The 12,362-nt window shown below is 39.2% G+C and overlaps 1 protein-coding gene across 2 annotated transcripts in view; it reads right to left on the reverse strand.

Moving 5' to 3' along the window:
* The window catches only part of PPEF1 (protein phosphatase with EF-hand domain 1), an 82,751-nt gene that overhangs the window by 18,285 nt on the left and 52,104 nt on the right, over nt 1-12,362 (reverse strand). For both annotated transcript variants that reach the window (XM_081126180.1, XM_081126181.1), the window contains 3 exons: nt 7,816-7,982; nt 4,626-4,662; nt 3,700-3,849 (listed from right to left, as the gene is read on the reverse strand). In XM_081126180.1, the coding sequence (XP_080982306.1) occupies nt 3,700-3,849; nt 4,626-4,662; nt 7,816-7,982 (354 nt within the window). The remainder of the gene's footprint in view (nt 1-3,699; nt 3,850-4,625; nt 4,663-7,815; nt 7,983-12,362) is intronic.

The following is a 12,362-nucleotide window of genomic DNA, read 5'->3' on the forward strand; positions in this document are numbered from 1 at the left end:
CCTAAGGCCCCACATCATCATTTTTTCCTAGAGGACCTACTAGCCATTCCTTCCCCCAACCACTGCCAGGGAGTTTGAAGAATACTAAACTAGAATCTTAATCTTATAGAATATTCCTTCTCTGTCCCTCTGCACTGACCCCTCTTCCCAACCTGCCCACCTCAAAAATTGCCTTTTATGAACCTAGAATGGAGGTTGTCTTCAGGTTTCCTCAACCCTCCCCCTCCCCTATTAACAGTTATACCACAACAAGTATAAACCAGGAAGCATGGTCACCCTACACTTGGAGGGTCCTAAGGGATGGAAAAGTAGGGGTAATAAAATTGGATTTGAGGCCCTGGCCAGGTAGCTCAGTTGGTTGGAGCATTGCCCCCATGTGCCAAGGTTGTGGGTCCTCTCTCCTTCCTTCCTTCCTTCCCTCCCTTCCTCCCTCTCTCTCTCAAATCAACTTTTTTAAATGAAAAATAAAGCCCGGCCAGGCGTGGCTCAGCGGTTGAGCGTCGACCTGGGATCCAGGAGATCACAGTTTGATTCCCGGTCAGGGCACATGCCCAGGTTGCGGGCTCGATCCCCAGTTGGGGGCCTGCAGGAGGCAGCTGATCAATGACAATTCTCTCATCATTGATGTTTCTATCACTCTCTCTCCCTCTCCCTTCCTCTCTCTGAAATCAATAAAGATATATTTAAAAAAAAGAAAAAGAAAGAAAAAGAAATAAGTAAATGAATGAATGAATAAATAAAATTGGACTTGAAAATCTACTTTCGTATCTCATCTGGTAGAGTTCCAAAGGCTTGAACCTACTACTTTTATTACAGTTCAAGTATATTTAATACAACTATGTGCTGCCAGTTCAACCTCATTCTACGAGGAGTAAAAGCTATAAAAAATATATAAGTCAAATTTCTATCTTTAAAACCTGTCTTAGGAGTAAGTGGAACAATGACCCTCAAAGGGTATGAAATTTGAGGTATCTCGGGAAAATTCCTGATCTACAAACTTCTCCCCAAGGTCTGTCTTCATGACTGAAATTCAAACCTTAGTCCAAAGTATCAGGAAAAAAAGGAGAGTTGGAGAAGAGAGCTCTATGTTCAGAGCTTACTCTATGATGTTTTCTTCATCTAAGTAATTATATTTAATCCTCCTAACAATTCAGTATGGTAGCTAACAATTCAATATTTTTAGCTTCAATGTATAGGTATGGAAACTGAGACCTAGACAACTTTGGCTTCTTGCCCAGTCACCCAGCCAGGAAGTGGCAGAAGCAGGATGTAAAGCTAGCTATACCTGTCTGATGTCAGAACCTCATGGTGTTTACTAAGTTAAGGTGGCTCTCAACTTAGGGTTTCCACAGAAATAGTATTGGGCATTCCAGATATATGATCTTAATATCTGAAAAAGCCCTAGAGAGGACTACCTATTCAGGCTAATCTCAAGGAAGGAAAATTTTTCTATCTGATCAATTCGTAGTGGCTGCCATGGCTAATCAGTGCTGTTGTCATAGGACAGGTGGTGGTGGAGTGCCCCTTCCTGCCATGTGCTCGCCAATGTCTGACTGACAAAAACATCATGTTCCCTTGCTCTTGGCTATAATCATACCTACTCAGTATGCTAACACTATCTCATGTTGGTCAAAACTTCTTATTGGCTTGACTATTTGCTGATACCATGATAAAGATGACTTAAACTTAGGGCAGCTTTAAAATTTATTGCAACTGAGATACTTTTGAGAGTAAAGGGAAGTGCTATTAACAACTACACCAAGACAACAGGCATAAATGAGGAAGTATGGTCCTCACTGGGTGAGGCTGGGGGGCGAGGCGGGCTATGCAAAATCACCACAGAATCAGAAAAAGGGTTGTAAAAATGTTTTTATCCAGTTTTGTCTTAGGTTTGCACTGCTTTGATCTTAAATCTCTTAGGACATATTCAATAAAAATTGATTAAGTATTTACTACATCTTAGATGCTGGGAATGCTGGGGTTTTATCAGTAAACTAGAGAAGAGGGGGAAGATAGTAAACAAACAGTACCACAGTTCTTTATTTAATTTTGCTAACTGTTATGAAGGATATATACAATGGCCTAAGAGCATGTAAAAGGGAACTTGATCTAGTCTGCACGTTGTGGAAACGCTATGCAGAGGAGTATATTTAAGCTGAAATTAAAAGGATGAGAGGTTAGCAACAATATTATCATTCATATGTATATAAAGGTATAAGGGCTCCAAAAACTCAAGGTGAATAGGAGTCACATTTCTGTCTACATCAAATTAAATTCCAGCTCTAGACCCCACTTGCCTAGATTGGTTGGAAGTAGGTTATCAGCCCTGAGGGGTAAGGGTTTGTGTTTTTCACTAGGACCATATATGATCATCTGGCTCCAGGGCTGCTATTGGTCCTCATGCCCATGAGGTACCCCCTAAGTCCCTGGTCTGGGGACCTGGCTGCTATAGGAGGAAGACAACTCCAGACATTCTGCAAAGCCCAGCCAAAGGAGCCTTTCACGAAGGGTGGGAGCTGCACAGACCCCACACAACCACTTCCCTCAGAGGTTTTATACATGTCCCTGGTCTGTTTCCATTGTTTTTAATACGATTACTTAGGTTTAAAAATATTTCCAAAAATATTACCCTGCGCCATTTGGAGTATATTATAAGGGAAATCATATCAATTCAGAAATCAAGTGCTGTATGGTTCCACTTATGTAAGGCACCTAGAGTAGTCAAATTCATAGAGACAAAAAGTAGAAGGGTAGTTGCCAGGGCCTGGGGAGAGGGAATGGGAAATTAGTGATAATGTGTATATAGTTTCAGTTTGAGAAGATAAAAAGTTTGGAAAATGAATGGTACTGATTTTGGTGATGGTTACAAAACAATGTGAACACCTTTAATGCCACTGAACTGTACACTTAAAATTGGTTAAAGTTGTAAGTTTATGTAATGTATATTTTACCACAATATTAGAGATTTTAATTTTTAAAAATCAGGATTTTTCACTTTTAGAAACTATATGAAATGCCAACATTTCCTTATTTTCCCACTTTCATCATGAATTTAAAATTTTCCCATATAGACCTGGCAGGTGTGGTTCAGTTGGCTGGAGCGTCATCCTGTGCACCAGAAGATGCCGGGTTCGATTCCTGGTCGGGGCATGTACCTAGGCTGCAGGTTTAATCCCCGGTTGGGGTGTGTACTGGAGGCAACCAATGGATGTGTTTCTCTCACATCTCTCTCTCTCTCTTTCTATCTCTCATTCTCTCTCCCTTCTTCCCTCTCTAAAATCAGTTTTATTTATTTATTTATTTATTTTTTAAATATATCTTTATTGATTTCAGAGACAGGAAAGGAGAGGGAGAGAGAGAGATAGAAACATCAATGATGAGAGAGTCAGTGATCGAGCCCACAACCTGGGCATGTGCCCTGATCGGGAATCGAACCGCGATCGCCTGGATCCTAGGTCGCAGCTCAACCACTGAGCCACGCCCGGCCGGGCTAAAATCAATTTTTTAAAATTTCCCATATAGAGAAGTTACCCATTTAGTTCCTTACCATACAATCATAGATTTTCTAAAATTTGTACCAATCTTTTCAGTTACAACAGCCACTCAAACACAAATGAGTACAAAATAATAAATGAAAAAAAGACGTATATGTCCCCTTATAAATCTCTGAGACAAGATTCATGTAAACAGCCTTCTTACTTTGTTTCTCTCTATATGATGTAGTAAATTCAAATCTGTGGACTCTGATATCCCACCGTGCATAATCAGGATTTCATCGTCAATAATTGTACCGAGTGGCAGCCAGGCAAAAACGTCTTCCAAGACTTGTAGGATTTTTTTTCCATGTATCTGTAAGTAAGAGCTTGAATGAGATTCGTTTTTCTGATGGGTTCAAGTTTATTGAATATTTTCAACGTAGGAACAAAAAGGAAAACTGTTTTCATGCCACCCAAAGGAAGTCAGCACAGGGTCACTAATGCACTAGCATGCATTAATCATGTCTTTCTTTTTATTCTGTATTTTTGAGACTGCCCCTTCCAGGGCTAGCTAATTCTCAAAGATAGTAAATGACTCGCCTTTCATAGGCAAGCCAACCAATTAAGAGCCCACACCCCCAAACACCTCCTTTATGGGGCTGAAATTACTCAAAATAGCTAATCCTAAACCTGCTTACACTGCCTTCCACAATCCTTCCCAGGGAAAACACAAGAAACAGGCTCTCCCTCTCACTGCCTCTGCCTTCTGCCCAACCGTGGTGCTTCACCATGTGGCCCCCCAATGTGGTGTGCTGTGCCTCCTGTTTCCTGGTAACTGTGAATAAAGCCTTTTCATTTAGGACAGCTATTTTCATATCTGCATGTTTCACCATACCTGAGTAAAACAAATCCCAGGTACCTTTAAAACAATGGAATATGTCTGTATCTATGCTGAAATTTATAAAAGTCACACTGAAAAAGCTTGTTTTAGTCCAGGAAGAAAATTAAGCCTCTACCATGGCCAGGGCTTCCTGCTGCGCTTTTATTGCTATGGATTCTGACTAGTTCACCCAACACCCTTCCTGAAGGCTCCTTTTTTACTTGTATGGATAGACAGCAAAGAGTTTTTTTTAAAAGTATGAGTCTTACCTTATATTTATTCAAGACTTCTTTTGTGAAGCCATACCTGGAGAAAAAAAAAGAGGGGGGGATTTAAGCTATTTAATTAAATGTTGATAACTGCTACTTGTGTGAGTCATGCAAAAACGGGAGGCCTTGACACCTCACTATCACAAATGTCAACAACTTAAGAAACTAGACTTTAGTTGGGACTGACTATTACTTACCCAAGTGTTTGCTAGACATGATGGGAAAGAACAAAAGCAGCCAATGACTTCACCCCTATCCTCAAGGAGCTTGTAGTATACTTGGCGAAAGAAGATAAATTTTTGTGAAACTATCACGAGACAACTTAAAAAATATGTGGTAAGCATAGGTGTGTTAGTGCTGCAAGTATTCAGAGAAGAATGTGGAAGCTAGGGGAAGCTGTGTGGGAAAATGCTTTTAGTTTACATAGAATTTCTCAGACAGCCTATATCTTATAGTAAATGAATGATATGGAGAGGAAAAAAGACTGAACAAAGACTAAGAAAAGCTTAGAAGATAAACAAGTTGGCTCTGTATAGTCTCTCTGATATAATTCATGTAATGGTATTGAAGATTTTAATAGAAAGTGTCAGGAATTTTAGAGCCTGAATAGCAGTCACTAAGGGAGATTTAATAATGGGAATTTTCTTCAATTACTTTTCCTTGCCTTAGCATAATAGTATATACCCTTAATACCCAACACAGTGAAGTTGGAACACAACATAGTCACTCCAGGTTTCTATGCAAATCATGATATGTCAGGCTTCTACAGTGTAACATTATGTTTTCTGAGATGATTTCAGTCTTGTACTCACCAAAGGTGTCCATGTTCTTAAATCCAATGGACACTTTATAGTCTTCATCTTTCTTGCTCTTTCTAAAACACTAAATACAACTGACTACACAGTCCTTCTGGGAAATTTTTCTTCTCTTGGATTGTGTGACAGTAAACTCTCCTGGTTTTCCTCCTACCTTTCTAGCTACTGTGAATTTCCTTTGCCAAGTTCTCCTCTACCTTGCCTTAAATGTTGGGAGTTCCTTCAGATTCTGTCCCAAGCCCTCTTCTCCCTTCCCTCTCTCCCTTGGACATCACATCCTTGCCCAGGGCCGCAGATACTATCTATATTCCAATACTCCAGGACAATGCTCCAGCCCACACTTCATTTCTGAGCTCTGGACATGTATACTCAACAGCGCCTCAAATCAGCTTTCCCCAAACTGAACTCATCATTCTCTCTCATCGTAACCTTCTCCTCTTTTCATGTTCCCAATATCTGTGAATGATGCTATGTACCCCCAAACTCAAGCCAAGAACCTAGAGATCATCCTTGATTCTCTCCTCTTTCAAGTCCTTCATACCATGTCACCAAGCCTTAAAATCATCATTGCCTAAACTCCTCTTCTGTCCACTTCTTTGCATCTCTATCCCCACCACCCTAGTCTAAGTGAGAATCCATCATGTACCTACTCTTCAACTACTTCTTAACTGGTCTCCCCATATACACTCTTGCCCCTCTCCAATTAACTCTCCTGCTGCATTTAAAACACAAATTTTATTATACTCTCCAATGACTTTCTGTTGTCCTCAGAAGAAAATCCAAATCCTTTTGCATGATCCAACCATTTCTTATGTCTCCAACCCTATCACACACCATCCTGTCCATCAATCTCTGCTCCTGCCCTCCTGAAGTTCTTTGAAGTCTAAAAAGTCTTGTCTTAAGCTTTGCATATGTTGTCCCCTCATTGTGAAACACCATGGCCTTCTCTTGATCGCCTAATTCATTTTTCAGGGCTCAGACTAACGCCATACTTCCTTGGGAGAACCTTCTGTCACCTCTCAGACAAATTGGATCCCCCACTTTACAAACTCACCACACTTGAAAAACCTGCTCAATATGTGTCTTGCCTGCTAGATGTAAATTCTATGAGGGCAGTGGCCATGTCTCTCTTTTTTTTTAAAAATATATCTTTATTGATTTCAGAGAGAGGAAAAGAGAGGGAAAGAGAGAGATAGAAACATCAATGATGAGACAGTCATTGATCGGCTGCCTCCTGCACGCCCCCCACTGGGGATCAAGCCCGCAACCTGGGCATGTGCCCTGACCAGGAATCGAACCCTGATCGCCTGAATCCTAGGTCGACGCTCAACTTCTGAGCCACGCCCGGCTGGGCAGCCATATCTCTTTCATTAACCATTGTAGGCACTAAATAAATATGATTGGCTAAATGAATAAATGAAAGGATAAATGTCATGCTCAAATAAAAGTATTGAGCTTTATTACATATAATGAGCCTTTAACAACAGTCTTGAAATTTTTTTCTTCAGTCTTGGCATTTGCTTCCATACCTAAGAATTAGAATTAAAATCCTGTACTCTGGCCAGGTACCAAAATGCCCAAAAGACAAAACTAATCAGTTGCTGAGTTTTGATCAAGGCACCCAAAAGCCCAGATCCAAAAACATGAAACGTGCCATGCCTTCTTACTGCCCTTGGGCAAACTGGTTCCTGTTTCTCATAAAACAAGCAACAAAAATAAAACAAAAAAGAAGAGGAGGAGGAGGAGGAGGAGGAAGGAAAGTGGTGAAAGAGGAGGAGGGAAGAGGAAGAAAAAGAAGAAAGAAGGGAAAGGGGAACATCTATTACCTATTGGACCTTCCAGTAAAAATTGGTAAACCATTTACCTAATCTGTATTCCTCAAATCTCCAGCGAGTCAGATAGTTGGAATGGCATGTTACAGCTGTTCTCCAATATGTGCATGAACAACTGTACCAGAAATGATTACCATGTCATAAAAAATATATACATCAGTGAATAACACAGTGACTAGTTTCAGAAACAACACATGAGACAAGGCAAAAGGGTAGCAACAGAATGATTCCGTCGAAGCCTGCTCATAGAACCTACCACACCTCCAAACCTGGCCTAGCACATCGACCCAGCACACAATCTGGACTGTGAAGGGTGGGCATGGGAGGGTAAGAAAGAACCTAACAGAAGGGGGAAGGATGAACAGAACTGGAAGAAAAGAACAATGTACACTCACTCAGTAGGAGACTAGGGGTTCTAACGGGTAAGAACTGAGATTATCCTCATCTCTGCTTCTCCACATTCACCTCTCTTTGCTAGGAACTAAATATGATAGAATTTTCCAGAATGGGAAACAAAAGAGGGAATCTAAAGGCCTAGGTTACCTCATATTCATCAAAAAATCTTCATGGTTCCCTCTGTTTAAGCACAGGTCATCGCCGTAGAGAAGAAAACTCACAAACAGGATCATTAAGATCTCGATGGAATATTTTCCTCGATCTACAAAATCACCATTGAAAACATATGGGTTGTACTGTGAGGGGAGGCCGTTCTGTGGAAGAAGAAGAAAGGGGAAAACAAGCAGTTACAGAAATGTACTTTTAAAGTAAGGCTTTGGACTTAATGTCCCTGTGAACATGGAGAAAGAAACTGAATCAGTTCTTCCATTGGGAAAAATCTGCTCAGTTGCTTGAGTCAGTTTTATGCTTCCAGGGCGGGCATCTCCTGCAAGGGACCTTGAAATTGAAGAATTAACTTGGTACAGGAAAATAATGGGGGCTGGGGGAGGGGTTACTCATTCTACCCACCACCCACTATGAGTTTTCTCTGAAAGGAGCTGATACTTGTCCTATAAAAAAATGTCTATTCTTTTTTCCTTTTCCCTGGAAAAGAGGGAAACTTCTAAGTGGCCCTATGTTTAACTTCTCTGGGCTGTGTGTGAGTCCTTCAAACTGCAAAAAGAGGATGACACTACACCCCACCCCCAGATCAAATGAGAATGGATAGGAAAGTCCCCAGGAACGTGTAAGAAAGGCACCGTGTAATTGGGAGCAGGGCTGAGATACCAGCAGTACACTCTGATACAATCACACTCAGTACTGATAGCTGGTATGTGCTCTCACTGCTCACTGACTAGGCCATATTAGTTGTTAAATATTTTGATTATCACTCCTGGGTATGAGATAATAATTTTAAACACAGTGTTAGCATGAAAAATAACTGGGATCAGGACAACGGTCTGGTGTTTATAAGAACTATTGATTCCTTTACTTCTGTGCTACTAAACTCTAAGACAAAACAAACATCTCATGCCTACCAGGCCTGATAGAGAAAAGGTTGAATGCATCTCTATTGCACAGTAAGATTAGTTTAAATGTTTAAAAAATACATTACAAAGAGAAAGTGAAAGTACTCATCTATCCAAATGTATGTCCTTTCAAAAGTTACCTTCAAGAAATAATACACATATTCTAGTCATATTAATCCTTTTACAAACTATTTTGAAATTCCTCTTTTGTTAGATTTCAAATTATGTAAGAAAATCTTACTACTTTACACTCACTGTCCTAGTGTTTATATACATTTGAATTATTCATATCAATATAATAAAAATAGTTGAAAAAATAATACCGGTTACAACATATAACTTAGGGATTCCAGAAATCATTACGCAATATGATTGAACATTATGCAATGTTCTGAAGGCAACTGAAAACAAACAAGCAATCAGTAGTACAGTGTTCTGGGTAAGAAATAAGAAGACTTATTCTCTAGTCCCGCTCCACTATTACCCATGTGTCCTTAGGCAAGTTATTTAATCTTTATGAGCTGTAGTTTCCTCATCTGTAAAATGGGGACGATAACTTCCATACTTACTATACAGGACTACTTTTGAATTCAAGTGAGGCTGTGTGGATAAAATTGCATAAAAACCATAAAGCATCGTATAAATTAAGAGATTCATTTTGTTATGAACTCCGTGTTATTTCTAATTTTAAGATCCCATTATTTTGCATTTTCTTATACATTAATTCAAGGAACTTTATTCACACTGGCCTTAGGTAGCATAAGCTAGTTGCAGAAATATAGGCTACTACTCATCAAAACTAAAGAAAAAGTGAAGGTTTCTCCATCTCTCATGCTCTTCCTTCCCCCAGCCTTCAGCTGTCTGGGATGAGGAAGCTGGAGGAGTCTGAGAAGTATTGGAGGCTAGAGACTCTGTTGGGGTATCCACCCCTGAAGAGGGCTAGAAGAGCAGCAGCAGAGAGCCCTGGGGTGAGAACATAGAAGAACTAGGCCTGAGGGGACCTGTGGGTCCCTTGATTAGGGGAGACTTTGACTCAGACCATGTATGTGGTCCTGGTTCGGGGATCTTACTAGAAAAAGCATAGAGGAACTTCTTCCATGTCTCTCAAGCTAAAAGAACACAAACACATTTAGGGACACCTAGGAACATAGAGACTTTCTCTTGATGCAGGAGTTGTACCTCCAACTATGGAGAGGCTTAACCTAGCTTAAGCAGAAAATAGAAAATGGAAATAACCTAGCGCTTAAGGATCCAGTAACCAGAAAGAGGCAGACCAACCTGACCTGCTAAAGTCCTGTCCCCTAATGAGACAGGGCTGCTGGAGAAGACTTTATTTAAAAATAAATAAGAGGAAAATAAAGAATAAAATGTTAATTATTGACATTAAAATGTGCTATTCAAATTTAAAATATCACTCAATTAGAGCTAAGTAAGAGAAAGAATGGTTGGAAAATACATTATTGGCCTTAAAGAGCAAGCAGATAAAAAATCTCTCACACAGAACAAAAAGGAAAATGATGAAAATCATGAGTAAGAGATTAGAATTCAGAGCCAAGAGAACTAAAATGCCAATAATAAGCATTCCAGAATCAGGAGAAAGGAACAGATGGAGAAAAGGCAATAATTACATAAACAAGAGGGGATTTTCTATGGTTAAAAACAGGCTTCAGCTTGGCCCACATGGCTCAGTGGTTGAGCAGCAACCTATGATCCAGGAGGTTGCAGTTCGATTCCTGGTCAGAGCACAAGCCGGGATTTCGGGCTCGATCCCCAGCAGGGGGCGTGTAGGAGGCAGCTGATCAATGACTCGCTCATCATTGATGTTTTTCTCTCTCTCCCTCTCCCTTCCTCTCTCTGAAATCAATAAAAATCTATTTAAAAAACAAACAAACAAACACAAAAAACAGACTTCAGCCTGAAGTTTGAAAGAGCTCATGACTCCTATGCACAACTGATGGGGGAAAATATCCTATTACCTGGTAAAAGTCTGAGAAGCTGCCAGACAGAAAGAACAAATTACACAGGGAAAAGGCTCATCCAGGCATCAGACTCCTTACCTGTAGTAGTGGGAGATAGAAGATAGTAGAATTAAAACTACAAATTAAAGGGAGAAAAGGACTATGAACCAACAATTCTATATTGGCTAAGACATCATTCATTTCTCATGGTGATAGAAAATACTTGCAGATATGTGAAATATCAAATGCCAACAACATAAATGTTCTTTGGGGTGGAAGAAAGACATGTGAATATGTAGTAATCTAATAACCACAAGAAATGAACATGTATTGCTTGCTTTTTATGTACTAGAGACAGTTTCAGGTGTTAGAAACACAGAAGTAAACAATACAAAGTCCCTGCATTCAGAGAATATAGCATCCACATGTCCTATAGAGGAAAACACTCAAGAAAATACTCTAACCAAATAACAGCAGTAACCATAAAAAGTCCTCAAGCCAGGAAAAGAGCAAAAGGAAAAAATACAGATGTGAACAATGACCCTTGCAATATATAATTAAATATAAATCAATAGTGATAGTGCAGGGACTTGCATTTAAGTACTAAGAAACAGAAAAGGCATACTATGAAGGAAAACCTAATAATGGTCAAGAACTAAAAATATGGCATGAGCAATTGCTAGTACTTGCAGGGAGCAGGGGTGAAGGGAGAAAAGTAAAACTCTCTACAAATCTCATCTGAATGTGGGACATATATGGGAAAGTGTGAAAAAAATACATTTATCTTATTGGAGGAGAGAGAAAATAATGGTGGGAAAATAAAGTTATAGCTATTTGAGAAACACACACACATTATTTACTAAAAATGTCAGGAATGGGAAGTTAACCAATGAATGGGAATTCCCATTCATTGAATGGGAAAGTGCAGTAAAACTGTCAAAGAAAACAACAATAAAAATAAAAAAACTTCACCAAAACAGCACAAAGGAAAAGAAGAGGATGAACCAAAGTGAAATAAATAGTAAACAAAGTAGAAAGAAGAAAGATTTTCAAAAATATCTGTTGCTATACTAAATGTGAGTGGATTAAAATTTTACCTTTAAACTAGTAAGATTACCAGACTACATTAAAACACAAAACTCAGGTATAGTTTGTGAGAAAAGAAAGTTGAAAACAGGGTAAATGCAACAAAGAAAAAGCAAAAATTCAAATATAAATACCAAAGTGGAATTTAAAGTGCTAAACAGTATCACAAAGTAACATTACATCACATTAAGAGGGACTTTATGAAAAATATGTAATTCATAAACTTGTATTAAATACAAAAAAGAACAAGTTTTTGCTTCATGTATTTGACTACTACAAATGCAAGAAGAAATTGTTTAAAAATACAAACAGTAAAATATTCAGATTGAACTATTGGTTTAAAATAATATCACAAATTCTTTGACACTCCCTTTAAAAGGTGAAGCCTGTGCAGCTGTAAAAAAGAAGGATCTCTTCTCTTTGAGGCAGCATGGAGGGAACTGGAGCATATTATGTTAAACGAAATAAGCCAGTCAAAGACAAATATCACATGATCTCACTCATATGTGGAATATAATGAACAAAATAGATCCAGAGACACAGAAGCATGGAACAGACTGATGAATCTCAGAGGGAAGGG

Source organism: Miniopterus schreibersii (genome assembly GCF_964146895.1).
Source record: "Miniopterus schreibersii genome assembly, chromosome: X".
Classification (NCBI taxonomy): Eukaryota; Metazoa; Chordata; class Mammalia; order Chiroptera; family Miniopteridae; genus Miniopterus; species Miniopterus schreibersii.